This window comes from Schistocerca cancellata, chromosome 1 (genome assembly GCF_023864275.1).
Source record: "Schistocerca cancellata isolate TAMUIC-IGC-003103 chromosome 1, iqSchCanc2.1, whole genome shotgun sequence".
NCBI lineage: Eukaryota > Metazoa > Arthropoda > Insecta > Orthoptera > Acrididae > Schistocerca > Schistocerca cancellata.
Genome location: NC_064626.1, coordinates 776,829,223 through 776,856,294, shown reverse-complemented (window position 1 = coordinate 776,856,294; position 27,072 = coordinate 776,829,223). Strand labels below are relative to the sequence as shown.

Below are 27,072 nucleotides of genomic sequence, written 5' to 3'. Positions count from 1 at the left end.
GACACTGTAAAAAAAATGAAAATGTCAAAATAAGGAAACCCACATAATATAATACACTCAAATTAAAATGTCGAAAAATAAACTAAATCCTATGCTTGTAACTTATATCTGAATATAATACACTCAATATTGCACACAAAAATGCAACGGCACCTACCATGCTGATTTAAGAATGTAGATTTTCCAGGCCCCCACTTGAATGCATACACAAAAATTCATTCAAGTCGATCCAGCCGTTTAGTTGCAGTATGGATAAGTAACCTAGATACCGACTGCAGCGCCATCTGGCGGGATCATTTGTGAATCTAAACCATCCAGGGTGCCACCCAAACGCATACAAAAAAATTCATTCAAATCAGTCCAGCTGTTTACGAGTAGTTCAGTGACATACACACGTACAGTAGAATTATATATATATATAAAGATTTTGACATTTTTCTTGCCCACATAATGTCACTTCACAGTTGTAATGACAACAATAAACATTCATAATCTGTAACCATTTTATTTTTATAATTAGTAGACTTTGGTCATAGCACTGATTGCCAGGACTGTTCTGGTTTAGTCTGACTGAATTTTTTATTCTTTTTGTACATCTTGTGTTGATGTTTTGCAACATCTATAGATTTTCTTTATGTATCTTACTTGGATATGACTAGGATCTTATTGCCACTGTGGGCACCTTCCAGGCAATCAGTCCCCTTCACCTAATATTGATTATTCCTCATTGACACTACAAGTTATTTAAATAGGAGTTCATCATATTTAACTGTCTGTAAAGTGTTCTCTATTTTCTCTTCACAGTATGTACAAATGACACTCTGCAGGTTGACAGCATCTGAACCCTAGGGGAACTCAAATAAAACAGAACTTTAATAACATCTGCTTGGTTTACAACCCACATCACTTCAAATAAACATTTGGGCTTTTTATAGCTGTCTGCCACCATTATCAGTAGTTGAAATCACTGGCTGTTGAGGCTGGCACGGTTTTCTTCTTGTAGAGATGTAATGGCAGCATGTGGAACCTTCGAGAAAGGGCTGGAGTGATGCCATGCACGGGAGGCAGATTTGGCACAGCTCCGTGAAGTAAAGTAGCTTGTACACTGAAAAGATTTTACAGAAGCATGCCACCTTGAAAAACTCTGAGAACACAGAATGGAACTCTATTTCATAAAACTTGTTTACATTGTTGTCTTAATACTTCTTCCGAGGATGTTGGCTTCATTGATGGAACCTCTGTAGCTGCATCCAAGCTGATATTTTCGTCTCATTGCAGTCTCTAAAATTGTATCTGCTGATCCATGCTGAAGACTTGTTTTGTCCCCTATTTACATGAAACATACAAATGCAACATCCTTTTGCAGTAGTGTTTATAGAAAGACAATGCTGTTTCTGAAAAAGCTCGAGCCTTGCTGGTGAAAAATTTAAGTTCTTATATCCTATGCTACAAGAGTGCTCAGACCGTACCTGTACAGTCTGCGAAAAAATACAATTTTATGTACCTCTCAGACTAATTGTACATGCTATTTGGTTGACGTAACATTTTACCAAGCTACTTGTGCTGAAGGTCAGCTTTCGTATTTTCAGTACCTTAAGGAATATGTTGGTATAATCAGGGGGATACATGTAGCCTCAAATGACTTTGTGGTATTATTTATCAAGGTGCAAAAAGCACACATGTTGGATCTTTTAGTTGGCCTTTCACACCTCACACCATGAGTCTTCCAGCACCTTATTATGAGAATTGCTTACTTTCTGTATATTGGAAAATATTACAAAATTATTGGCAGCATAGCTCTAGACTCACCTTTATCTATTGCCATTGCTAAGTTTTAAGGTTACACTCTGTTCTTTCCATCCAACCTGCTTTTAGTTCCCTCCATCCAACGTGTTTTTATCAATATGTGGATGACAAGTTTTTAATCTAGCCCCGTGGAACGGATGTGCTAAAACAGTTCTTTGAGCATATGTATTCTGTACACTTGAACATCAGATTCACAATTGGAGTAAAAACAGAGAACAAGTGCCCTTTTTGGATCTAGTGGTTGAACAAAAGCTGGACTGCTGGCTGGGCCATTCCATTTATAGACTCCAACACATACTGGTCTCTATTTAAAAGAATGGAGTTTCCACTACCCAGCCCAAAAGAATTCTATCGTAAACAATTTACTATACAGAACTCAAAGACTGTTTCAGATCACAGTATTCTGCAATCTGATTAAAAAAGTTTATAGCATGTGTTCAGAATAAAGAAACATAAATAAACTGCTCCAAATTTGACCTGTGTTCAAAAGTAAACAAAGGCCAACACCTACTCAGCTAATGAGAAAAGATAATCAAATACCATGCCTTCATTTCTGTAGAGCATCTCCAACAGAAAATTAAAGGAAACTGCATTCAATAGAAGACAATCTTGGGATGAGAGTACCTGATGTTTACAACATTCTGTCTAAATGTGCTGAATATTATATAGGGCAGCAGTCTTCACTGTGTACGAGAACTGTACTGAACATAAAGATCATATGTAGTTCAGAAACTTGATAAAGTCAATGTGAGTGACACAAAGATCTTCACTGAAGATACAAAGATCTTACCTCATGCTTCATCTTCCTGAGACATTGTAATAAAAGAAATTTAATTATCTCTAGTAAATTTAACAGAGAAATTGGCTGCAATCGTAGTGGAGCCTGTGGTGAGACACTAAAATAAGAGTTTTTACCAAGAGCCAAAATTAAAACTTGATTCCCATTTCCATCCAATAATCCTTACCCAGTGATATGGCGGGATTAGGGGCCTGCAGTCTCTTCACTAACCACTTCCCACCTGTCACTTTACCAGATCATTGCCATTTAATAAACACAGCAGTCAGTCAGCACCTGATGAAGAAGACAGAATATCTTCAAAAGCTTAACTTCTCCACTTGTGATAGGGATGATCACCTAACATGACCCTCCATTGACATTAAGCTTGTCAACAAATGATATTTAATCATTTTAAGTGTTTCTAGTTCTGTGCACTCACAGCTATAATTCTTTCATTTAAGGCAACAGAAGCTTGAAATTTTTAGCACATGCAATCGAAGATCTTGGCAATATTCTTTCTGGCTCATTGAAGTTATTGTTAAACGATCCTTGTATTTCAGTCACATCTTACGGTGCAAAGATATTCTGTAATAAAATGAGTATATAATATTGTGAAGAAATATTTGAAGAGCAATTATTGCTATGCTCAAAGAATTTAATGTGTTGTTTCGAGCATTTTTTAATTTATTTTGTCCATTACAGGTATGTTATGGCAGAGGCTATGTATGTGAACTTTGTGAAGAAGACCAAGTGATATTTCCTTTTGACTCTTCTGCTGTAAGTTGCATAAAGTGCTCTACTGTTTTCCATCGCAACTGTTGGAGCAGAAAAAATCAGCAGTGTCCTAAGTGTTTACGACTCGAAGAGCGTGCAAAGCAGAAGGATGCTTCGAGTGACAGTGATTAAGGCTTAAATCTTTTATATCAATGGAAAGTTTAACAGTCTTCATTATCCTTTGTTTTCCATGTGTTCTGTGAACCCTTGTAATAATTAATATTAACAATTGCTTAAAAGTTTTTGAAATTTAGATTTTGATCGCTAAGAAAAGAATTGAATTGTTTCTATGTCATTTGCATTGTATGTAGTTTAAAAAATAAATGTATAATTTGTTTTGTATAAATTGCTTCTATAGTCAGAAAATTAATGTACAATATCTCTCTCTCTCTCTCTCTCTCTCTCTCTCTCTCTCTCTCTCTCTCTCTCTCTCTCGTGTGTATGTGTGTGTGTGTGTGGGGGGGGGGGGGGGGGGTGCACTTTGTTGCTCAAATTCTGAATGAAGTCTTTTTATTAGTGTAAATGGCAAGAATTCATTGCTACCAAAATATTTGTTTGTATCTTGCACTTGATGGATGACATTATTTGTATACGCATAGACAAGGCTCCTTGTTTTGTTGTTTAATTTTATTTCTGCTACACTGGTATTGGGCTACACATAAATCTTCAGTAGTCCTGCAGACAACATGCAATAACACAGAAAATACATAATACCATGTGCTACAGGACGTTTCACAATTTTGGGTTAAGTTGCCCTGTACTTTTGTATCATTTACTATTGTGCACTCATAGAATTTGGATAGATTTTTTGGAAATTTTAATCTAATTTTTAATTCATTTTTAGCTGCTCCTTGCTGTGCTATAGGTGAGGCAATGTGCTTTACATTACCAGTGATGTATTTTCTTGTACAATATTATAGGTTCGTGTGTGTTATTTTCTGTAACTTATGTAATGTGCATATTTCCTTTGTTTAAGTGCTTTGGTAGTTTTGGTTATTAATAGTAAAATATATATAATACAATTAGTACAAACACAGATTGTATAACAAAGAGATGAAGTTAGCCCATAACCTGCTCTTTGTTAATGCTCAGTGAAGTCAAGATGGAAGCTAAATATTTGCAACGTTAGTTCTGATTGACTCGTCAACATGAGCAGAAACTACTTCACCAGATTTTGATAGCTTTTTGCCAGTACACTCAATTGAGTGCACATGTGACACTGGTACTTATTTGTAAACTTATTTAGATTCTTTTTCCTTTGTTTTAATGTTTGTGTCAACCTTTTCAAATAGCTTTTCAGTTCCTTATGAGCTTCCAGCTCCACTGATGCTGTATCATGCAGCTGTTCTTCTAGGCTGTGCAGCTGTAACATCAGGTTGTGCACAGAGCACAGCTGGCTGCCAAAGTCCTTTGTCTAGGAAGACCCCTATTTGAATTGTTGTCCTGAATGTATCATGTGCTCTAATAACATCATCCAAGCCTTCTGTTTGTTACACTTACTTGATGAATACCTCGCAGGAGCATTCCAACACCTTAAACAGTGTTTAGTGTTGCACCTGATGCTCAAAATGTTCCATTTCAGAGGTAAGGAAATGTAATCTCCACGGTACGGGTTTTATTCCAGGTAGGCATCTCGTCTGCTTAGCAGCTATTGGTTGTTGCCTGATGGCCAGGCTTAGTGTGAATTTAGCTCACCAAAGAGCATTTAACAGCATCAAGTAGGATGACATGTTCACAGCAATAACCATTCCTACTGGACCTACTGAAAAAGTTTCAGCCAGTATCTCATTTTGACATCTGAAGTAAGCTCACATCCAGTCTCTGAAAAATGTGTGTACAGTGGGCATTAGTAGAACAAATGGCAGGATCATGAAACCCAGATAAACAGTGATGATACAACAGTGAGGCAGATTTTGCCACCTCTGGTGCAAATAACTCTGTAAGATGTCTGAAGCCACAGCAGGATGTACCTCCTTGCAGCTTGTAGGTGGCCCATAAATTTGTACTGAATGTTGAGAACATCAAAAATGTGACAAGACTTTTCACAGTAAGCTTGTTCTAGCATTGCCTGCAGCTCTCCATGCTGGTCCTCAACAAAAAGAGCTTCCACATTGGTGCTCACCAAAGGGAAACTGAAGGTTTCATGACATTTTATGCGAGTGTAATCTTGGCACACTTCATGAAGGAAGTTGATGCTTTTGCCCATATGAAGAATTTTGTGAGCTTGTGCCAAAGATATGAAACTTGGTGGGAGAGCTTCCTGAACATAATATTTATCATGCCATAAGCAGGCTCTTATTTGCACCTCTGAAGAATTTATTGCAGGGGTCCTCCAATTGCCCATCCAAAATCCAATAGAAATTTTTACCTACGTACTAAAATTTTTTACTATTAATAATCAAAATAACCAAAGTAATTAAATAAAATGCATGTGCACATGTTGTAAGTCGCAGAAAATAACATGCACAAACTTACAATACTGATCACTTTGATGGCAAACTAAATCGCAGCTAATGAAAAGTCCTGCTGCCTCATCTGTTACAAATGAGGATGTACTGAAAACTAATTAAAAATTACAGTAAAATTTCAAAAAATCTACAGAAATTCTAGGGCAGCACAAAAATAAATTATATGTGCCTGAACAACTTACCCCAAAATTTTGAATGCATCCCATAGCTTACAGTATTATTCATAATTTATCTTCAGCAGGACTACTGAAGATGGGCACATAGCCTGATACCAGCCTGGTTAAAATAAAAATAGACACTCAAACAAGCAGCTTAACATATTAACATACAAGCAGTGTCATGCTTCAACTTCAAACAGGCTGCATAACACTATGGACATAAAATGTCTTGCACTTGTTTCCATTTCTATATTTTTAATATGTATTAGCAATATTACATAATTTTGTGTATTGACGAAGAGAGAGAGTACAGCTGTCACTAATCAAACGGTTACATACAATTTTAATTAATAACAAATTCTTTGCGAGTTCTTAATCATCCCAATTTTATTTCGTGTGAGACATTACAAAATATAGTTTATTATATATTACTTCTAGTATGATATTCATTATTGGCATGAACTGACTGATTCATGAACGTCCAATATACTTAAAATCCTTCATTACTCCTGAAAACCTCTTTTATGTATCTTACTCATCAGCACCCAATTATTTTTCCCTTTTATGAAGTTAACCATTCTTGGATGCCTGTAAACGTGTTACTGATATGGCCCTTCTTCCTGTAATGGTTTTCCATTCACTTCTGTCCTAAGCTATTCTTTCAAATAATTTTGTAGTTTTCACTGTGCATTCAAATTCTAACAACGTTGTACAGCACACGCCTCTTCATTTCAAGTTTCCTTGTAGTTCATGTATAGATGCCAGTATTCATAACACAATTCACTAATGCAGTACTTACTATCCTATAGTTGCCTGAACAGAAAACTTCATCCTGTTTTAATTTTGCTTCATAAACCTCTGCTACTAAGTCTGATTTCAGCTCATCCGTTTTTCTCTCTCCATTTTACACAAATTATCTGTAACATACAATTAACCTATCTAATATTTCGCCTCCTTTTCCTAAAACTTTAGTATTATTAATCCCCCTTGTGATTGCCCCTCAGCATAAGCTGTCCAAACTGCAATGGGGGCTTCGCAGAGTTAATCGAGCCAGTTCTGTAATGGAGCAAGCTTATAAATGGCTCACAGCAAAAATATTAACCCTTAATCAAACAAAGACTCATATTGTGCAATCCCCCCCCCCCAAAAAAAAGAACCTCACAGGTCCCAGAGATAGCATACCCACTACACGAGGCTCCATATATACAGTTCTTAGACCTCCAGATGTATAACAATTTGAGGTTGCATTAGCACTTGGATAAGTTAACCAGAAAGCTCAGTTTTGCACTTCTGCTGGCGTTGACCAGCAGATGGGATTACTAACAAACATTCACTTACTGTTCTGGGGCAATGTAGCTAAGGTCAAAAAAGGATTTGTTAAACAGAAGTGTGCTGTAAGAATATTGTGTAAAGCAGATCATCTTGAAGAAGCCTCTTTAATGATCTAGTGATTATTGATAGCTTTTGGAAGAAATCTTTTGATCAGCTACACACACATACACACACATGCAATTACTGTGTGTGTAGGTGCACAGGTGTGCATGTGTATGCTGAGTATAAATGCGGTTAGACGATATATGGTATACAGTTTGAATAAAATAACCTTTTTATTGACAGACTGCGGTGGCATGGAGGGGGGAACAGTGTTGTCACAATGCAGCCAGCCACACTAGACAAGGCTCTCTGCATGCACCTACAGAACAGGCAGCACAACGAGCATATGGTGCTCAAGAAAGAACTACAATTATTTTGTGACAGGCCGCTACCACTGAGCTTACTGAAATGTCCATCACAAAGTTATTTTAATCAAAGTACAGCACAGATGCTACTCTTTATTATTCTACATTTCATATGAGGTTCCAATATGTCACTATTACTAACATTACTCTTGTACAACTAACTTATAATTTTATAATACTATTTTTATTCTGTTCTTACAACTGGTCAATTTTTTATGGAACATATTGTAATAATTTTTGACATTTTATGCATGAAGATGCATTAGTTGTAACTTTGTTCATTTTTCATAACAAAAATCTGTGGTTGGATGCTCTTTGATATGTTTATGCTCAGCTGGCAATAAGTTACGGCCGTGATTTCAAACTGGGAACATGGCCTCTTGTGCAAGGATAGCTGCTTGGGCTTTTTGTATCTGCACAGGCATGACAATGCCACAAAGCTGTCCAATTGGCAGAAATATCACTACTCTAGCCAATGGTGGAGGCATGACCTAAAAACCGTGGATTTGGCTCCAGAAAGGGAAAAACACTTGAGATGTGGTCAATCTGTATGTGCACTGGAGAGGACACAATATCCCTCCCACCTGAAATCCCACGTAGGGCCAGAAATGACCAGGGCTGTATGGTGACCGCCTTCACAAAACTGGAGAGAGCAAAAGATTCCCCGGCACGTGTCCATCACTGACGCAGGCAAAGGTGACTCAGCTTATTCTGGAGGAATGGTGGAAGAAGTCATACGCTGGTGTAACAGCCAGCCTTCTTGCACCAGCAGGGGTGAGGACTCATCCATGGGCAAGTGGTGACAGGAGGGTGAGGCTCCAAATCCGTATGTGCTCAGTGACGGGAAGCACAGGGGTGATTGCTGCTGGTACTATAGCCCAATGGCAAAAGGAGGACAGCGGAGGGTGCAACAGGAGGGCAGTGAGTATGCATGCTGCCAAAAGTGGGAACTTCCCACCAGAAAAGTGCCATGACAGACCATGTCACCTGGCTGCAGGCCACATGGGTAGTGGTCACAGCTGACTGGAATGATGTACCAGCTGCCCCCAACCATCGTCTACCACCAAGCAAATGCTGATTTTTGTGGGCCACAACAACACCTGGCAGCTACACCTGCTGCCTGCCAAAAGACCAGACCCAAACAGTGGCCCCACAAGGGAAAACATGGCAGGCAGTGATGTTCTGGGGCACAGGACTTGGGAGTAACAAATCTAACAGGCTCCATTGCTAGCAGCCATGCAGTCATTCTACAAACTGCAACTGTAAACTGGTGTTGCTCGGTACATGGCGAGCAAACTAGACAGTGTATCATCACGTGACAAGGTAGACATGGCTTTCAGCATTTGTGTCTTGAAAGTTCACACAAACCACTCCACCTGGGGTAGAAGCTAGATGGAATGGGGCAGTAGCCGATACTGTATAATGTTGCAAATGGAGAAAGCCTCTAACTCCTGCAACACAAATTGCTGTCACTATCAGATAAAAGTATCCGGCGGGAACCCTCAATAGCAAAAATGACTGAAAATGCTCAAACAGCTGCAGTCAGTGTAGTGGATGATAGTTTGGCTACATGCAACAAGTTTGACAGCACACCTACTACCAGCAAACATGTGCTTCCTAAAATGGGGCCTGTGATGCCAATGTGTACCCTATTCCAAGAGTGCTCCAGGACTGGTCAAGAGGAAAGCTGACATGGTGGAGCAGATTCTGTGCACAGACTGCTCAAGACTGTGCAAGGTGTTCAGTGTCAAGATCAATCGCCACTACTGTGTATGTTGTCACAGGATGTAGAATGACTCTTCAGCAGGTTTACCATTTGACACATTGTACAGGCCTGATCTTGCATTGTATTCACTGGGCCAGATTGTGTGTCCCAGCAAGGTTATTGGGGGAGGGGGGGGGGGGGGGGAGATGCATCTAGAACCATGACACACAAAATCTCCAACATTTCGCATTGGATAATATCAGAAATCATCCAGTACCGTGCTCTCTAATCTGCACATGGCTGTCAACCACCAAGTGCAGCGGTACGCCCATGTGCTTCCCAACAGATGTTCTGTGCCTGCCCCATTGCGATGAATTCTGCCTCGGTGATTCAACGTTTGCCAGAACCAAGACATTGCATAGAGGCACCAGCGCACCTGCTGGACACACATTCGATGCAGGGGCAAGAGTGGAGGTGATCGCGTGATGAAATGCACAGTCAGATCAGTGTGCTGATTTAGCTACCCAGTCCTTCTTACTGAAGGTGTGTATGAAAATCCAGGCAGGCGATGTTAGCAATGATAAAGTTCCACTTGAAAGCTGTCTGCAAGCCTAGTTTTAGTTTTAATGTCATCCAGCCATAGGTTGTTGGGGGAGAACTATTTGCTGCTGTGAGACTGAAATGTGTTGAATGGCATCTGCTGCAACAAGAGTACCCACAGGTATACACGTCAGAGCATGTGGCAACAAAAACTGTACCTCAGCAGTTTTATCTGTCGCCACCAGCTGTTGCGGTTGTTATCTGGATTGCTGCTATTTGCAGACTCACCTGTTGGCTGCAGGGGATGCACTCGTGTTTCGTGACCAGAAAAACAGTGATGTGCATGCACATGTCCAGCATCTGGATTGCCTGTGGTAAAACCATTTCTCTTGGTCAGGTGTGGGTGAGGATTGAATGCTGCCAGATCTATTTGAAGCAGTGCATTTCATTTTCCTATGGGCTGAGGGTGAGATTCTCCATCCTCCATGTGCTTCGAGAGTTGCCTGCTAAATTTTGGTTTTGTGTCCCCAGATCCTCCTTGTAAAGCAGCTGAGAGAGAAAGGGGGGGAGGGGGGTTGGTTATAGCCACTGCATGATCTTTTGTTTAAGCCACTTGTCTCTGTCTGTCACTAGCGGTTTCATAATGAAATAGCTCACTTTGAGATTGCTTCAGCTGTCTAAAAGTGCTGTGATATAATTATATTTTGTTGCGTACTTTGTAATGCCAGTAGCGGTGAAATGGCTCTTGACGTGACACAGTCTAGAGCGGCAATGCTTCGATAGCCACACAATGTACTTCTGCGTCTGGATGCCACAAATGAGGTGGGCTTATTATTGCAGGGAGGTAGTAGCTAACCCACACTGTCCATTGTTACAGCGACTGGCCTTTCTTTGAACGTAACTCTGTGTTGCTGGCATATATGCAGTGAGCTTTGCTGCACTGTAGCAGTTTTACCATGGTAGTGGTCTAGTGTTAATTGCAGCTGCTCATGGTATTTCTTTTGTAAGGTGTTAACCTCCTACAGATGCAGATGCTCTTAATCATGTAGGAATTCTTGCTTTTGGTACAGCAGGTGCTGCTACTCTTGCAGCTGAAGATTCTGCAAATGGCACTGAGCTAACTGTTGTGTAGCTGCACCGTTAGCTGCTTCAAATTCAGTCTAATGATAGCAGGCTGTTGGTGTCATGTCTTGCACCCTGTTGGCACTTACAGATTGCTGGTCTTGCAACTCATGAATTTTTGGTGGCTACCCATTGTATTCACAAAATTTCCATCCTCATGTCGGGGTCACCATTTTTTTGAGAGTAAATACATGTACAGAAAAAGCTAGCTTAGCACCCACTGCTTTGTTCGCATAGACTGTATGGTCTGCAAAGATTTTTTTTTTTAATTTTTTTTTTTAATGCCCATTGTTCATATGTATCTAGTCTAAGCAAATCTACGCAAACTAAGTTGCAGGTAGGGTATTAAAATTTAATAAAATGACACATGGTATAAAAATTTAATTGAATTTATATACTCTTATGCATGTTGTTAATGTACAAATCAGCAATCTAGAAACAGTACACCTGGTCCTCTCAAACAGATATTCCTGTACACAGAATCACATTTAAATGTGGTTATCTACTTTGTCATCCGTAATAATTAGTTTGTTTAGTAATTACAATGAAAATAATTTTACAAATATAGGCCTACTGAAAAGTTAATGTATCGAAGTTAAATTTCTTTTTCTATACAATTCTGCCAAAGCTGATTTGCTATGATGACTGTTAAATAGTGTTCTTTATTTAGTTCACAAATTGCATCAATTTCTAAATTTTTCATGGCAATTAAGGCCATAGAAGTATGGTCTTTTTCGAATGTACTTATGACGAAAAAGTGATTCCAGTAGCTGACGTCATAAGTTTTCGTCAGTCCTGCCTTTTGAGTTCTTGTGGTGATATTTCCATACAAATTTTCATGCCCCCAACACATATTTATTTCTAACCGAGATGTCAAGTATCAGTTTTCATACAAGCAACTTTGAAAATGCTTTCATAGTTCTTTAATAATGATTTATTTTTAAAAAAATTTTCACTCACTATTTCAAGCCGTAAGGGACTGACTTTCCAAAAATACTGAAACACATATTTTTTAATTCTGACCAAGAAACTAAATACTTATTTTGGTAGTCCTGGGTTGAAAATTGTCTTCATAACAACATAATAAAAAAACACCTTTCATCCCCTACTTCACCCACTAAGGGGTGGAATTTCACAAAAACCCCTTCTTAAACAACACCCACAGTATAAAATCTCTACTCTCTCCAAATTTTAAGTTTCTATCTTTAGCAGTTAGGGCTGGACAATGATGAGTGAGTGAATCAGTCAGAACATTTCCTTTTATATATATAGCAGCACACAGTTTACTTGTATAACCACATACACATTTACAAATCCCATCTCGCCGGGTCACCAGCTGGGTGCATACTGACCTTGCCTCAGGTTGTTTCCTATGGTTCCCGGCAGATCTCTGCCACAATGTTTCCAGATCCCTAGCATGGAAGTATTTAGAGCTGAGACTACCACATAGCAACTGGTCTTGCTGACAAATTTTTCAACAGAGTAGATGGAGCTGATTACCAATAACTGCTTCAGCTTTCTGTCTTAAGCTAATATGTTACTTATAGCTTAGCTCTTTATGGCTTCTGCCTAGTTAATGAAAATGTGTGTACTTGAATAATGAGCTGCTTTTAGGACCAAAGTACACCATCTGATCAACAGTACCTGGACACTTATTAGTGGGGTGTGTCCACTCATCATCTTTATGGTGGCCTGAACTTTACTGGAGACACTTTCAGTGAGGAGTCTTAATGTTGATGGAGGAATGGCACTTCATTCTTCCTCAACAGCTGAAACCAGAGAAGGCAAAGATGGATGCTGGGGTCTGGAGTGAAGGCAACATTTTAACTTGCACCAAAGGAATTCCATTGGGTTCAGGTTGGGACTCTGGGTAGCCCAATTCATTTAAAGAATGTCATCATCCACAAATCATTGCCTTACAGATATTGCTTTAAGACAAGGTGCATTGTCATGCTGATACAATCATTGTCTGCGAACTGTTCCTTTACTATATACAGTACATGAAGCTGTAAAATGTGTTCATATCCTTCCACATTTACTGTGTTCTTAGACACAATGAGGGGACCACACCCTAACCCCAAGCAAACATCCCCCCCTCCATACTGTCACACCACCATCTCAGTACTTCGCTGTTGGCACTACACATGATGGCACCTAACGTTCATACATTTGCCACGCCCAAATCCTTCCATTGGATTGCCACAAGGTATACTGTGATTTATCACCCATTTCCAGTCATCCATTGTCCAGTGGTGTGTCTCTTTACACCACCTCAAGCATCGGTTAGCATTGACAAGAGAAATGTTGGCATATGAGTAGTCACTCGACCATTTTACCCCACTCCCGTAACTCCCTATGCACAGTCACAGTACCAGCTGATTGGGGTCATACGTATTTGCATTAAATTGAGCCCTCGAATGCTTAGAGACTGCTGGCGGCCGGCCACCAGCAAGAGATGTTGTACCATACTTCATTGCAGGTCATCCGCCCTGATGCCACCCACTCCGACCAAGGCCCCTCCCTATGGGTGCCTGCAGAGAGGTAGTGATGTCGGTTGCTGAGGCCTGGCACAAAGTTGGCGTTCCAAAACATCCCAGAAGTGTTCTATAGCATTTAGGTCAGGACTCTGTGCAGGCCAGTCCATTCCAGGGCTGTTATTGTCATGTAACCTCTCCACCACAGGCCGTGCATTTTGAACAAGTGCTCGATCCTGTTGAAAGATGCAGTCGCCATCTCCAAATTGATCTTCAACAGTGGGTTATGAGATGGTGTTTAAAACATCAGTGTAGGCCTGTGCTGTGATAGTGCCATGCAAAACAACAAGGGGTGCAAGCCCCCTCCATGAAAAACATGACCACACAATAATACCACCACCTCCGAATTTTACTGTTTGCACTACACACACTGGCAGATGATGTCCACCGGGCATTCGCCATATCCACACCCTGCCATCGGATTGCCAGATTTTGTACCGTGATTCGTCACTCCACACAATGTTTTTCCACTGCTCAATCGTCCATTGTTTACGCTTCTTACACCAAGTAAGGTGTCGTTTGGCATTTACCAGCATGATGTGTGGCTTATGAGCAGCCACTTGAAAATGAAATCCAAGTTTTCTCACCTCCAGCCAAACTGTCATAGTACTTGCAGTAGAGCCTGATGCAGTTTGGAATTGCTGTGTGATGGTCTGGATAGATGTCTGCCTATTACACATTACAACCTTCTTTAACTGTCAGCGGTCTCTGACAGTCAACGGACGAGGTTGGCCTGTACGCTTTTTTACTGTAAGTGTCTCTTCACGTTTCCTCTTCACTATAACATCAGAATCAGTTAGACCTAGGGATGTTTAGTAGTGTGGAAATCTCGAGTGCAGACTTATGACACAGGTGACACCCGATCACCTGACCACATTCAGAGTCCATGAGTTTTGTTGAGCTACCAATTCTGCTCTCTCAAAATGTCTAATGACTACTGAGGTTCAAAATGGTTCAAATGGCTCTGAGCACTATCGGACTTAACTTCTGTGGTCATCAGTCCCCTAGAACTTAGAACTACTTAAACCTAACTAACCTAAGGACATCACACACATCCATGCCCGAGGCAGGATTCGAACCTGCGACCGTAGCAGTCGCGCGGCTCCGGACTGAGCGCCTAGAACCGCTAGACCACCGCGGCCGGCCGACTACTGAGGTCAATGATATGGAGTACATGGCAGTAGGTGGCAGCACAATGCACCTAATATGAAAAACGTATGTTTTTGGGGTGCCTGGATACGTTTGATCACATGTGATGAGTTCTTAAGCCATACTTGGTGTTACAAATGGTTCACAGGGTTTATGAAGGGCTGGACAGAAGTTAAAGATGCACCTTGTTCAGGATGACCTTTGACATGTACTGATGATGCTCATGTCAGGAATGTCAATGGAATTGTGCATGCCAACCAAAGACAGACAGTCTCAGACATTGCAGAAGAACATAACATTTCAGTTGGATCTTGTCCTAAAATTCTGACACAGAATCTTTGAATACATTGTGTTGCCATCAAGTTCGATCCACGGCTCATGAGTCAAGACCAGAAAGACCTTCACCTCGCAATCTTTGAAGAGCTATTGGATTTCTTAAATGACAATGAGATGTTACTTAAGAGAATCATAACTGGTGAAGAGACGTGTGTCTACGGTTATGATGTTGAGACCAAGGCTCAGTCTCCACAATGGGTCAGGAAAGATCCTCCAAGACCAAAAAAAGCTCATCAGTCAGATCAAATGTCAAAGCCATGCTGACAGTTTTCTTTCACTTTGAAGGATTAGTTCATCATGAATTTGTGCCACAGGGACAAAATGTTAATTGATAGAACTATCAGGAAGTGTTGTGATGCCTGCTAGAAACTGTGAGAGGGAAATGGCCTGAAATGTGGTGAGACAAGTCATGGCCCTTTCATCATGATAATACATCCATTTTATGTGCATGACTATTGCACATAAAACGAAGTGACTGTGGTGCCTCATCCTCCATGCTCTCCAGACCTGGCCCCTGTAGACTTTCTCTTATTTCCAAAGTTGAAAACCCCATCAAAAGAATGAAGATTTGCAATGATAGACAAGATAAAAGAAAATCTGAGGACGGCACTTTGCGCAATCCGGCAAGAGGCATACCAAGACTACTTCCAGCAGTGGAAATGGCACTGGGAGTGGTGTATCAATTGTGGAGGAGAGTATTTTGAAGGAGAGCATGCACAATAAGTAAAAGGCATGTGTAGAAAAAATTTGTGGACAAAGTTGGAATTTTTGAACAGACCTCGTATTTGTGTTCTGTCGCCACCGCCCGGTGAGTACACTTTTTTATTTATACAGTTACATTTTATTTTAAAAAAATCTTTTATTTTCACTGATATATTAGAACTCTATACGAGTATCATTTACAGCATTGTGTACAGGTGACATTTGATCTCCTGCCACAAAATCGAAACAATTAGTGTTATGACCAATTCGATCATTGGTGTTGCCACACTTATCCTGAATCACGCATATGACGATGAAACACTTTTTCTTCAATAAATTCCCACTGAAAGAAATGTAATGGATTCAAGTACTGTGATAAAGATGGCCATGGTGTATGTCTGCCTTTTCCATTTTAGTTACAAGGGATAAATGTGGCAGAATAAGACTCAGCACTGCCTTGCTAAGAAAAAGTTTTGAATGACAACTACAACAGAAATTTTTCAGTAATCCTATGTAAACAAGATTGTGAAGCTGGTCTAGTCTTGTGGTATCTGTATTTTCATTTCCCCAAACTCTGCAATTATGCTAGTTCACCTTAGCGCGCACACACACACAAAAATTGTGGTCTCAACTGGAAAGGCTATCATAATGCACAGTGTTCTTGGAACACTGCAACATATGTTCAGCAATCTGTTTTGTAATAGGTTGACATCAGAGAGAATGGCATGAGGTAGCTGCTGTTTCTAACACCCAAAACACACGTATTTACGTACTGAAATGTTATGGTATTTTTTATGCCTTTTCTGATATATGGTTGATCATACTTGTTTCAGTTTCCTTGTTCTTTCCTCTGGAACGTTTCCACCATGAACTGATTCTCCTTAGAAATAAATCATTTAGCCTAAATTTCAGTGTAGTGATTCCGCAGAAACTGATACTTACAATGCCTATTTTCCAATTCAATGAGGTCATTTGCTGATCCACCAGATAAGTCTAGCTGAATATTAAAATTAGTTTGTGTCACACCAAACAATAACTTTATTGTGTAATAAAGGCCTGTTCTCTCTTAATTTGGAATTCCATCAGGGGGCCACAACTGTTTTGTGGGTATGGAAACAGGGAGCATTGAGCCCCAAACTGTTTAGTTAAGGTATTTCTTCCTTTTTGGTGCTGCAATCTTACTCTCTGACTATATCTTTTTTCAGACTTGAATGACACCCTAGCTTGGCTGTAGGACACAGATTACACCCCTTTCCATTCCCCTTTCCTCCTCAACATTATTTTACAATACTCATTTCTGTTAACTCATTTTTGGTCCCCACATCCACGTTTGACCCTAAATATTTCAAATCTTTTTTACTGAAGTGCGGGCCATATGAGGAAAGTTGCCAATACACAGCATGTTTAGTCAGATCATGTGGAAAGTAATCAGGTACCTGCACTACTACCCTCTGACTATGCGGGGATTGCACTAACGATGCCCGAGTGGCAGTTAAGGAATATGTGCCTTGACCCTTTAGAACATGAACACTTAAGGTAGTAGCCATGAAGACAGGCGACCATTGGTCTTGCTGGATGGCGTTATGAGGTGAGCTCTCCGCCATAGGAAGTGGCATCAAGGCAGATACCTTGCTTAGTGAAAAGACCAAAATTATCAGTTGTTGACTAAGAAACTGCAACAGTCTCTCCAGACAAACATGAATAGACATTATGACTCAGAGAACTCTCCCTTCTTGGCCAAACAATGGGGGGGGAAAACAAAATGAAACTAACTATACAGACTTACTCACCTCAGTATCTGGCTTTCACCTGGACTGATGGAGGGTCCTTTTCAACTGCCAAGCCTATGTATGAATATAATATCAAAAATGAATTTGGAGAAGTCTCTTTGCACAATAAATTATGAAGTGCTTTTGTCTTAACTCTTTGACAGGCGGGCATCATTGTAACCTTACACATTTGTAGAAGCACTGAAAGGGCAATGGTCACTTTTGCTAACCATATATTTTTCTCAGTTTACTGCTCAGGAGTGATAGTTCTCTAAACTAACCAACTAACTGATGACTAAGGTTTCACTAGATGGAAGGAGAATCACAGAACAGTACTTTTGCCATATATTTATGACATAAACTCATATTTCATGCATTGTTGGTGTTGTTCGCGAAACTGTCATGCATTTTTGGTAAGTAACTGTTTATATTTTCAAATAGAATTTTCTATACTTCACAGATGGATTTCTTTGTGGTTTGTGGCTCCATTCAGTATATTTTCTTCTCGAAAATTCGTCCACGAGACTCAGAGGGCCATAGACACGGGTTCACAGGTAGATGCCGTGTTCCTTGACTTCCGCAAGGCGTTCGATACAGTTCCCCACAGTCGTTTAATGAACAAAGTAAGAGCATATGGACTATCAGACCAATTGTGTGATTGGATTGAGGAGTTCCTAGATAACAGGACGCAGCATGTTATTCTCAATGGAGAGAAGTCTTCCGAAGTAAGAGTGATTTCAGGTGTGCCGCAGGGGAGTGTCATAGGACCGTTGCTATTCACAATATACATAAATGACCTGGTGGATGACATCGGAAGTTCACTGAGGCTTTTTGCAGATGATGCTGTGGTGTATCGAGAGGTTGTAACAATGGAAAATTGTACTGAAATGCAGGAGGATCTGCAGCGAATTGACGCATGGTGCAGGGAATGGCAATTGAATCTCAATGTAGACAAGTGTAATGTGCTGCGAATATACAGAAAGATAGATCCTTTATCATTTAGCTACAAAATAGCAGGTCAGCAACTGGAAGCAGTTAATACCATAAATTATCTGGGAGTACGCATTAGGAGTGATTTAAAATGGTATGATCATATAATGTTGATCGTCGGTAAAGCAGATGCCAGACTGAGATTCATTGGAAGAATCCTAAGGAAATGCAATCCGAAAACAAAGGAAGTAGGTTACAGTACGCTTGTTCGCCCACTGCTTGAATACTGCTCAGCAGTGTGGGATCCGTACCAGATAGGGTTGATAGAAGAGATAGAGAAGATCCAACGGAGAGCAGCGCGCTTCGTTACAGGATCATTTAGTAATCGCGAAAGCGTTACGGAGATGATAGATAAACTCCATTGGAAGACTCTGCAGGAGAGACGCTCAGTAGCTCGGTACGGGCTTTTGTCAAAGTTTCGAGAACATACCTTCACCGAAGAGTCAAGCAGTATATTGCTCCCTCCTACGTATATCTCGCGAAGAGACCATGAGGATAAAATCAGAGAGATTAGAGCCCACACAGAGGCATACCGACAATCCTTCTTTCCACGAACAATACGAGACTGGAATAGAAGGGAGAACCAATAGAGGTACTGAAGGTACCCTCCGCCACACACCGTCAGGTGGCTTGCGGAGTATGGATGTAGATGTAGATGTAGATCCAATATGTCTCACCAAAAGAGAACAACAGAGAAAGAATGTCACCAAATATTATTTGATGAAATTCCTCCTAGGGACCACAGTGTTTGTAATGTTATGTGAGCCTCATTGCTCTTTTTTAACTAATTTGTGCCTGATTTTATTCTGAGAAGCTCAGTAATGTATGTAAATGCCGTAAATGTAAATGTAAATGTGATTCAAAAAGTACTTGAAGTGAAATGAAGCGCAGCTGGACAGCAATATAACTCTTTAGCGTGCAATCCCCGCAATGATAGTAGTTGTGAAAGGGGCAATTGATTAAAAAAAAAAAAAGAGAGGACTGTTAATCTGTATCTTGTGGAAAGAGGACGTGTTGTTAGGCCATCGCTCAGAACGTATTGTTACATTTAATGAAAATTACTATTTCAGTGATAAAACCGAGTAAATTATATGTAATAGTTGCCAAACATTTATGTATACAAATTTTCTGAAGTGAAGAATAGAAATATCTTGTTTTTGGAAAAGGAGGTAAAATTGATTGTTGTCACTGGTTACCAATCAACAGAATTGTAAGTGTACAAAGTTCACTAAAATACAGGAATGGAAGTGCATTCTCTATAGTTTTCATTCAATACGTAACAACCTCTCATAATTTCTTAATTACAGTAACTGTATTATGTTCTTGTGTAACAGTATGGTGCTGAACTCTACTGACCAATTTTGATGTAGCAGGACGTGTAGTTTGAAGGAAGTTTGTGTGCCACGAAAAGCAGATTGCTGTTTGATCTTATTTACTTAACAACAGTGGTCCCTTAGGTATGAAAAGCTACAAAAACTTGGGCTCAAAGCTATCCGCAATACGGCCAAGTAACCAACAGAATCGTACTTTAAATCTTAACGAACAATTTCTTCCTCCAAATTATAATACATCACTAACTGGTGCAGAAGCTGATCATTTAAGGAGGCAGCAACCAAAATTCAGGTACCAGTTATGGCTTAAAGTAAAATCTCAATCAAAAATCAATCTCTCTCTCTCTCCAAACACATATATAAATATTCATATTATTAAGATAAAAGTCATTTTATATGTTGACAGTGATAAAAGTGATGACAATGATCTGACATTCACTACAGATTGTGCAAGTTCTAGTCTTATTTGCAGTCATGTGTCAAGTAGTAGTGATCCTGGGGACAACATTGAAAGTGATGAGACAAGTGAAAACAATGCAGTGTCACTTGCTGTTCCATCAACAGTCATGATAAACTGGAGCCAGGAAACAAGTGTTAATCACTTTCCATTATTCACTGGACAAGATGTTGTGGTTGCATAAATAAAGGGCAAACTGCACATAAAACCACTTGACTTATTTTTGAGTTTTTTGATGAAATGTGCTAAAGCCACTAAAAAGGTTTAGCTGGTTACCGAGTAATTTACACCTCAATGATAAAATCCTGTAGGTCCTGACAGAAGCAATGAGAATTACGACAAATTATGTCCGTTACTACAGCATATGAACAGGAAATTCCAAGATTGCTATACACCAAAAAATAGATCTCACTATTGATGAGGAAATGGGCAAATTCAAAGGCAGATCATCTCTCAAATAGTACACGAGAGATTAATGTATAAAGAGAGGAAACAAAGTATGGATGTTATCTGATGAACTGTCATACAACTTGAAATCCGATATTTATACAGGATTGAAAGTGGTTCTAAATTAAACCAATGACCTTCACGCAAAGAATAATATTATTTTTATGGACAATTATTTTGTCATATGATCTGTTTGAGAACCTGGTCTGTACACTTGTGGAAAAATAAATCCCAATAGAAAAACATGCCAAAACTCAAGGAGGAAAATGAACTTGAGAGAGAGGAACTCGATTACAGAATTAGCAATGACGGCATAGGTATCTATAGGTGGAAGGATAATAGGACAGTCAATATGATTTCTACACGTCATGCACCATCAGATGTGTTCACAGTAAGTCACAGGAATAAAGACGGAACAATAACCACTATCCCTTGCTCTCTTGCACTGAAAGATTACAATTCCAGTATGAACTATGTGGATAATTTTTATTGAATGAAGTCAGACTATGCTCCAGACAGAAAAAAAGAAAGAAAGAAATTAGCTGAGATTGTTCTTTCACTTTGTAGACTGCTGTGTAACAATAGTGAACATGAAGTAGCAATTAATCAATGTTTTATGAGTATGATGTTAATATATAGGCGGCTTTAGGTTTTTTACCTGTTAAATGTTTTCCTTTATGTAGAATGTTTTATTGTATACAAAGAGCGGAAGTAGCTATCAATATCTTCAATACCTTTAAATAAGACCCATTGTACGCCTGTGTGTCAATTTTTTGTAATAACAGAAATGCATTCTTCTGCCAAATAAATAACTGACTGACCAGTTTTTCTCACTCATCTGTCTAGCAACTGGTTTCATATCAAAAGTTATGTTGGACAATGCCAAATGACTCTCAGTTGTATTTTTTGATCCCCTCACAGCAAGAGGTCACGAAGTACGTAATTTTATCACTTTCAACAATACAGAGAGATTGAGTTGCAGACAGGCACAATAAAAAAAACTGATTTTTCATTGTGCCTGTCTGCAACTTAACGCCTCCTCCATGTAGTGAGTAGCACTATTTTTTATATTGTTATTATTCCATCCTAGACTTTCCATTGTTTTATTTTAGCACTTTCAGTTGTATTTCTGTGTTTTTCCTTTATTGTGGACTTACTGATTAGTTTTGATATTATGTCAAATAGTGGATTCACTGCATCTTATCAGAAACAGATTTTTGGCATGACAAATAGCATTGTTCACGCAAACTATATCCTTAATACACTTTTTATTTAAAACGTTTTTCAACAATAAAATGCTGCTGCCATTTAGAGCCCCTTGTATTAGAAACTAAATTAAAGAGAGACTCATTTTTATTAAAGAGAGGGGCTGCCATCCTTTGCTTAGGAATGTAACATGCATACTACACGGTTATTAAATAGACATACTGCGTGAATGTATTTGGACATGATAATTTGCGGACTTATGTAATCTAATATTTAATGAAGAAAACATGAAAGAACAAAACAGAAAGATGAGAGGAAACAAATGGAATGGCCAAATACCCTTCTGCATATAGATTCACAAACTGCATACACAAAATTTGGGACAGTACTGTGTTGGTAATGATACAACAACAACAATAAAATAGTTAACAGAAAGACTCTGTGCCTGTGACCAAATAATGAATCACCCTACCAATCACCTGAAGTGATTTAGGAAAAGCTTGAGGAACCTGAATCTTAATAGCCAAGTAGGGACGACGAAACTCATTCTCTCTGAATGAGTTCAGTATTCATGCCGCTAAGTGTGAAGAGGAAGCTCAATGAGCGAAAAATTAACAGTTCCGAAATCAGTACTAGATGGGTCAGTACAAAGAGCAGCACAAATTTTACTTGAATAGAATTTATAATACAGTAATCTTATGATGATTAAAAGAAATGCATCAACAACGGTTCTACTAGTAATCATCTTTTGGGTGTTACAGTTTTTCTTATTTTCTGTACTTGCTAAGAAAAACTGGACAGAAATTCCACATAATGGAAGCTACCACTCTATAGTTTTGTTATTACCCAAATATGTCACAGCACTTTGTCCTGTCTTCTGTGGAACTTCTTGTTTATTTTCTGTCCGAAAAATTGTTATTTCATGTAAACTTCATGTGTAGGTTATACGAATTTTTGGCTAAACGGTATTTTTACATGTACAAAGGAGCAATTATTAGATGTCAGATATTTTACATTGATTTACATATACAGTTAAAGGTATATCACTGAATTAAGGGGTTATGCATGGCTAAACCAAACACTGTGAAGCATCCAGTAGAAATGGTCAAATGTCAAGGTAACTTTGTAAATGTACGCACCAGTGGTGCGTATGTAAATTGTTACAGTTGCAATTCTCTTTGACAAGTGGAATTGCCTCCAGAGTACATTTGTCTTGAGTGTGTCTATTGTTGTTACCAGGCTGGTTACAGTATGTAAGGGTCATGAACAATGTCCAATGTTGAGTGATCACTGTGAAGAACACAGAGATGCTGCATACCCATATGAGAGAGCACTGTCAGCACCTGACAGTTTGAAAGTGGCCTCATTGTAAGTCCACATTTGGCCAGGCATTCAAATCGTACAATATCCAGATTTGTAAGGCATTCGGCCCTGTGTTGGATTGCATATGAATATGAGGGAAGGCATACTCTTTGTCACAACTCCAGTCAACATCTGACCACCAGGGAAGACCGTTGTAATGTGCTTCATATCATAACCCCTTCACATCTGTACTTGTCAACCGAGAAGACATAATGGACTCCCTGCAGCATTCTATGTCATCCCACACCATTGATTGGAGACGATCAACAATTGGGCTTAGAACCACCACCACCACCACCACCACCACCACCACCACCACCACCCCATGCCAATACTTTCCTTAACAAAACAACACAAACAGCTGCATTTGAAGTGGTATCATAACAAGGAATAATAAATTGCTGATGAATGGCATCACATTCTGTTCAGTAACGAATTGCAGTTCTGCCCTACCCCATTTGACCATCATCAGCAAGTATGGCAGTCATCTGGGGAGAAGTCCTATTCTTTGAATGTTTTGGTTAGGCACAGCACTGGGTATGGGGAGCCGCTGGGTATGGCTTGAGGTCACGAATGGTAGTCATTGAGGGAATTCTGATTGCACAGCAATATGTCGCAAACGTTCTGCGTCCTCGTGTGTTACCAGATCCCCCGATTTGTTCTCAGTAGAACCAGCCTGGGCCTTAACTCCATCCCAGAGGCAGTACATCGAAACAAGCTACAGCAGTTGTGGGCCAGCTTGCCACGGGAGAGGGTACAACGGTTTGATGGCAACCAAATTAATGCATGCATGCAGGCCAGAAGTGGTGCAAGTCATACTGAGCTACAAATTGTTTTGTAAATCTGACTTGATATTCTAATCAATGAAACAATATCACATATCAGCCAACCTGTGAAATTTCATTTCGTTTCCTGCTCTCCTTTTGGGTGCTTCATTTTTTGTCAGGTATTATAATTTGAACACTCATTCTGTGCTGGAAGATATAGGTCTAGGATAATAAGATTGAAAATAATATGGTTATACATTTGTCACAGATCTCCCGTGATGCTATTGCTGGTATTAGTTGTGTATGCTATCATAAAACATTTTGCAGCTTATCTCTTAAACACCAAAACGTTTACTGTTTTTGTGCATTTCACACTATGAATCGCTTTATATCGCATTATTCGGGTTTTTCGATTCTGTGATCTTGCTTTCCATGTTTGTGTCGTGTTGAAGCAAGAAATGACAACACTAAAAGAAATTAGTACTTGGACACAACATAAACACAGGACGCAAGAAATGACAATTGTTCTAGAAGCGCGTTAACACGGGAATTACTATCAATCAAGAACAAGCATTTCTTGCATCGACTTTATAAAAAAGAAAAATAAAACAAGGAGCTGGTTCAGGGCATTGTTGAAACTGAGAGATAAATGAACCGTACCTAACCTACGGAAAATACTGCATTCAGAACCTAACAATCACATCAACTTTCTGGAATGGACTACAAACTTTTATGCCCCTATACACACGCACCAGCTTATCAACCGACCGGCCAACTTCGTTGCAGTGCACAGTCTCCACTCTAGCAATCTCCAACTGACTGCACACTACGATTACAGCACCGCCCTGTTGTAATTCGTTCGGGTAAAGTTCATTGTGTGTATGTTCTATGAGATTCCGGATGGTTTTCATAAACACCACTCTGTTGTGAATCGTTCGTCTAAAGTTCATTGTGTTTATGTTCTACGATTCCGCATAGCTTTCATACGGTAGAAATATCTCTGGAGTGAGCATTGAGTTCTGCGCATGTTGTCAACACTAAACTGCGAACTTTACTTGGTCGGGGAATGGCGCTGTTTGTGCTTGCGACAGAGTCCGAAATTCCTAATATGACACGTACTTGTTGCGTTTCTATTTATTTATTCGTAACAGCACTGGAGAATTAGTGCAGTTGCTACAGGTGAAAAGAGAAATACGTGAAACGAGAAAAAGTTGGTGTGGTATGAATACTTCGATGTACATCTACATCTACATTTATACTCCGCAAGCAACCCAACGGTGTGTGGCGGAGGGCACTTAACGTGCCACTGTCATTACCTCCCTTTCCTGTTCCAGTCGCGTATGGTTCGCGGGAAGAACAACTGTCTGAAAGCCTCCGTGCGCGCTCTAATCTCTCTAATTTTACATTCGTGATCTCCTCGGGAGGTATAAGTAGGGGGAAGCAATATATTCGATACCTCATCCAGAAACGCACCCTCACGAAACCTGGCGAGCAAGCTACACTGCGATGCAGAGCGCCTCTCTTGCAGAGTCTGCCACTTGAGTTTGTTAAACATCTCCGTAACGCTATCACGGTTACCAAATAACCCTGTGACGAAACGCGCCGCTCTTCTTTGGATCTTCTCTATTTCCTCCGTCAACCCGATCTGGTACGGATCCCACACTGATGAGCAATACTCAAGTATAGGTCGAACGAGTGTTCTGTAAGCCACCTCCTTTGTTGATGGACTACATTTTCTAAGGACTCTCCCAATGAATCTCAACCTGGTACCTGCCTTACCAACAATTAATTTTATATGATCATTCCACAACAAATCGTTCCGCACGCATTCTCCCAGATATTTTACAGAAGTAACTGCTACCAGTGTTTGTTCCGCTATCATATAATCATACAATAAAGGATCCTTCTTTCTATGTATTCACAATACATTACATTTGTCTATGTTAAGGGTCAGTTGCCACTCCCTGCACCAAGTGCCTATCTGCTGCAGATCTTCCTGCATTTCGCTACAATTTTCTAATGCTGCAACTTCTCTGTATACTACAGCATCATCCGCGAAAAGCCGCATGGAACTTCCGACACTATCTACTAGGTCATTTATATATATTGTGAAAAGCAATGGTCCCATAACAATCCCCTGTGGCACGCCAGAGGTTACTTTAACGTCTGTAGATGTCTCTCCATTGATAACAACATGCTGTGTTCTGAAACTTCCTGGCAGATTAAAACTGTGTGCCCGACCAAGACTCGAACTCGGGACCTTTGCCTTTCGCAGGCAAGCGCTCTACCATCTGAACTACCGAAGCACGACTCACGCCTGGTCCTCACAGCTTTACTTCTGCCAGTATCTCGTCTCCTACCTTCCAAACTTTACAGCAGATGGTAGAGTGCTAGCCCGCGAAAGGCAAAGGTCCCGAGTTCGAGTCTCGGTCGGGCACACAGTTTTAATCTGCCAGGAAGTTTCATATCAGCGCACACTCCGCTGAGAGTGAAAATCTCATTCTGGAAACATCCCCCAGGCTGTGGCTAAGCTATGTCTCCGCAGTATTCTTTCTTTCAGGAGTGCTAGTTCTGCAAGTTTCGCAGGAGAGCTTCTGTAAAGTTTGGAAGGTAGGAGACGAGATACTGGCAGAAGTAAAGCTGTGAGGACCGGGCGTGAGTCGTGCTTCGGTAGCTCAGATGGTAGAGCACTTGCCCACGAAAGGCAAAGGTCCCGAGTTCGAGTCTCGGTCGGGCACACAGTTTTAATCTGCCAGGAAGTTTCATATCAGCGCACACTCCGCTGCAGAGTGAAAATCTCATTCTGAATGCTGTGTTCTGTTTGCTAAAAACTCTTCAATCCAGCCACACAGCTGGTCTGATATTCCGTAGGCTCTTACTTTGTTTATCAGGCGACAGTGCGGAACTGTATCGAACGCCTTCCGGAAGTCAA

The 27,072-nt window shown here is 40.0% G+C and overlaps 1 protein-coding gene and 1 long non-coding RNA gene across 4 annotated transcripts in view; one reads left to right on the top strand and one right to left on the bottom strand.

Moving 5' to 3' along the window:
- The window catches only part of LOC126187322 (differentially expressed in FDCP 8 homolog A), a 94,910-nt gene extending 91,213 nt beyond the window's left edge, over positions 1-3,697 (top strand). Inside the window, exon 7 of one of the 2 annotated variants that reach the window (XM_049928338.1) lies at positions 3,287-3,697. In XM_049928338.1, coding sequence (XP_049784295.1) covers positions 3,287-3,490 — 204 coding nt within the window. In that variant the 3' untranslated portion in view covers positions 3,491-3,697. The remainder of the gene's footprint in view (positions 1-3,286) is intronic. The other variant, XM_049928346.1, reaches the window with a different exon arrangement.
- On the bottom strand, positions 645-24,950 carry LOC126187332 (uncharacterized). Of its 2 annotated transcripts, none has more exons than XR_007537710.1 (3): positions 24,893-24,950; positions 1,188-1,313; positions 645-1,105 (listed from the first exon to the last, which is right to left on the bottom strand). It is a non-coding gene; the product is annotated as an uncharacterized LOC126187332 (long non-coding RNA). The 2 variants fall into 2 exon arrangements; XR_007537711.1 differs by having other exon boundaries at positions 1,204-1,313.
- Positions 24,951-27,072: the final 2,122 nt, after the last annotated feature.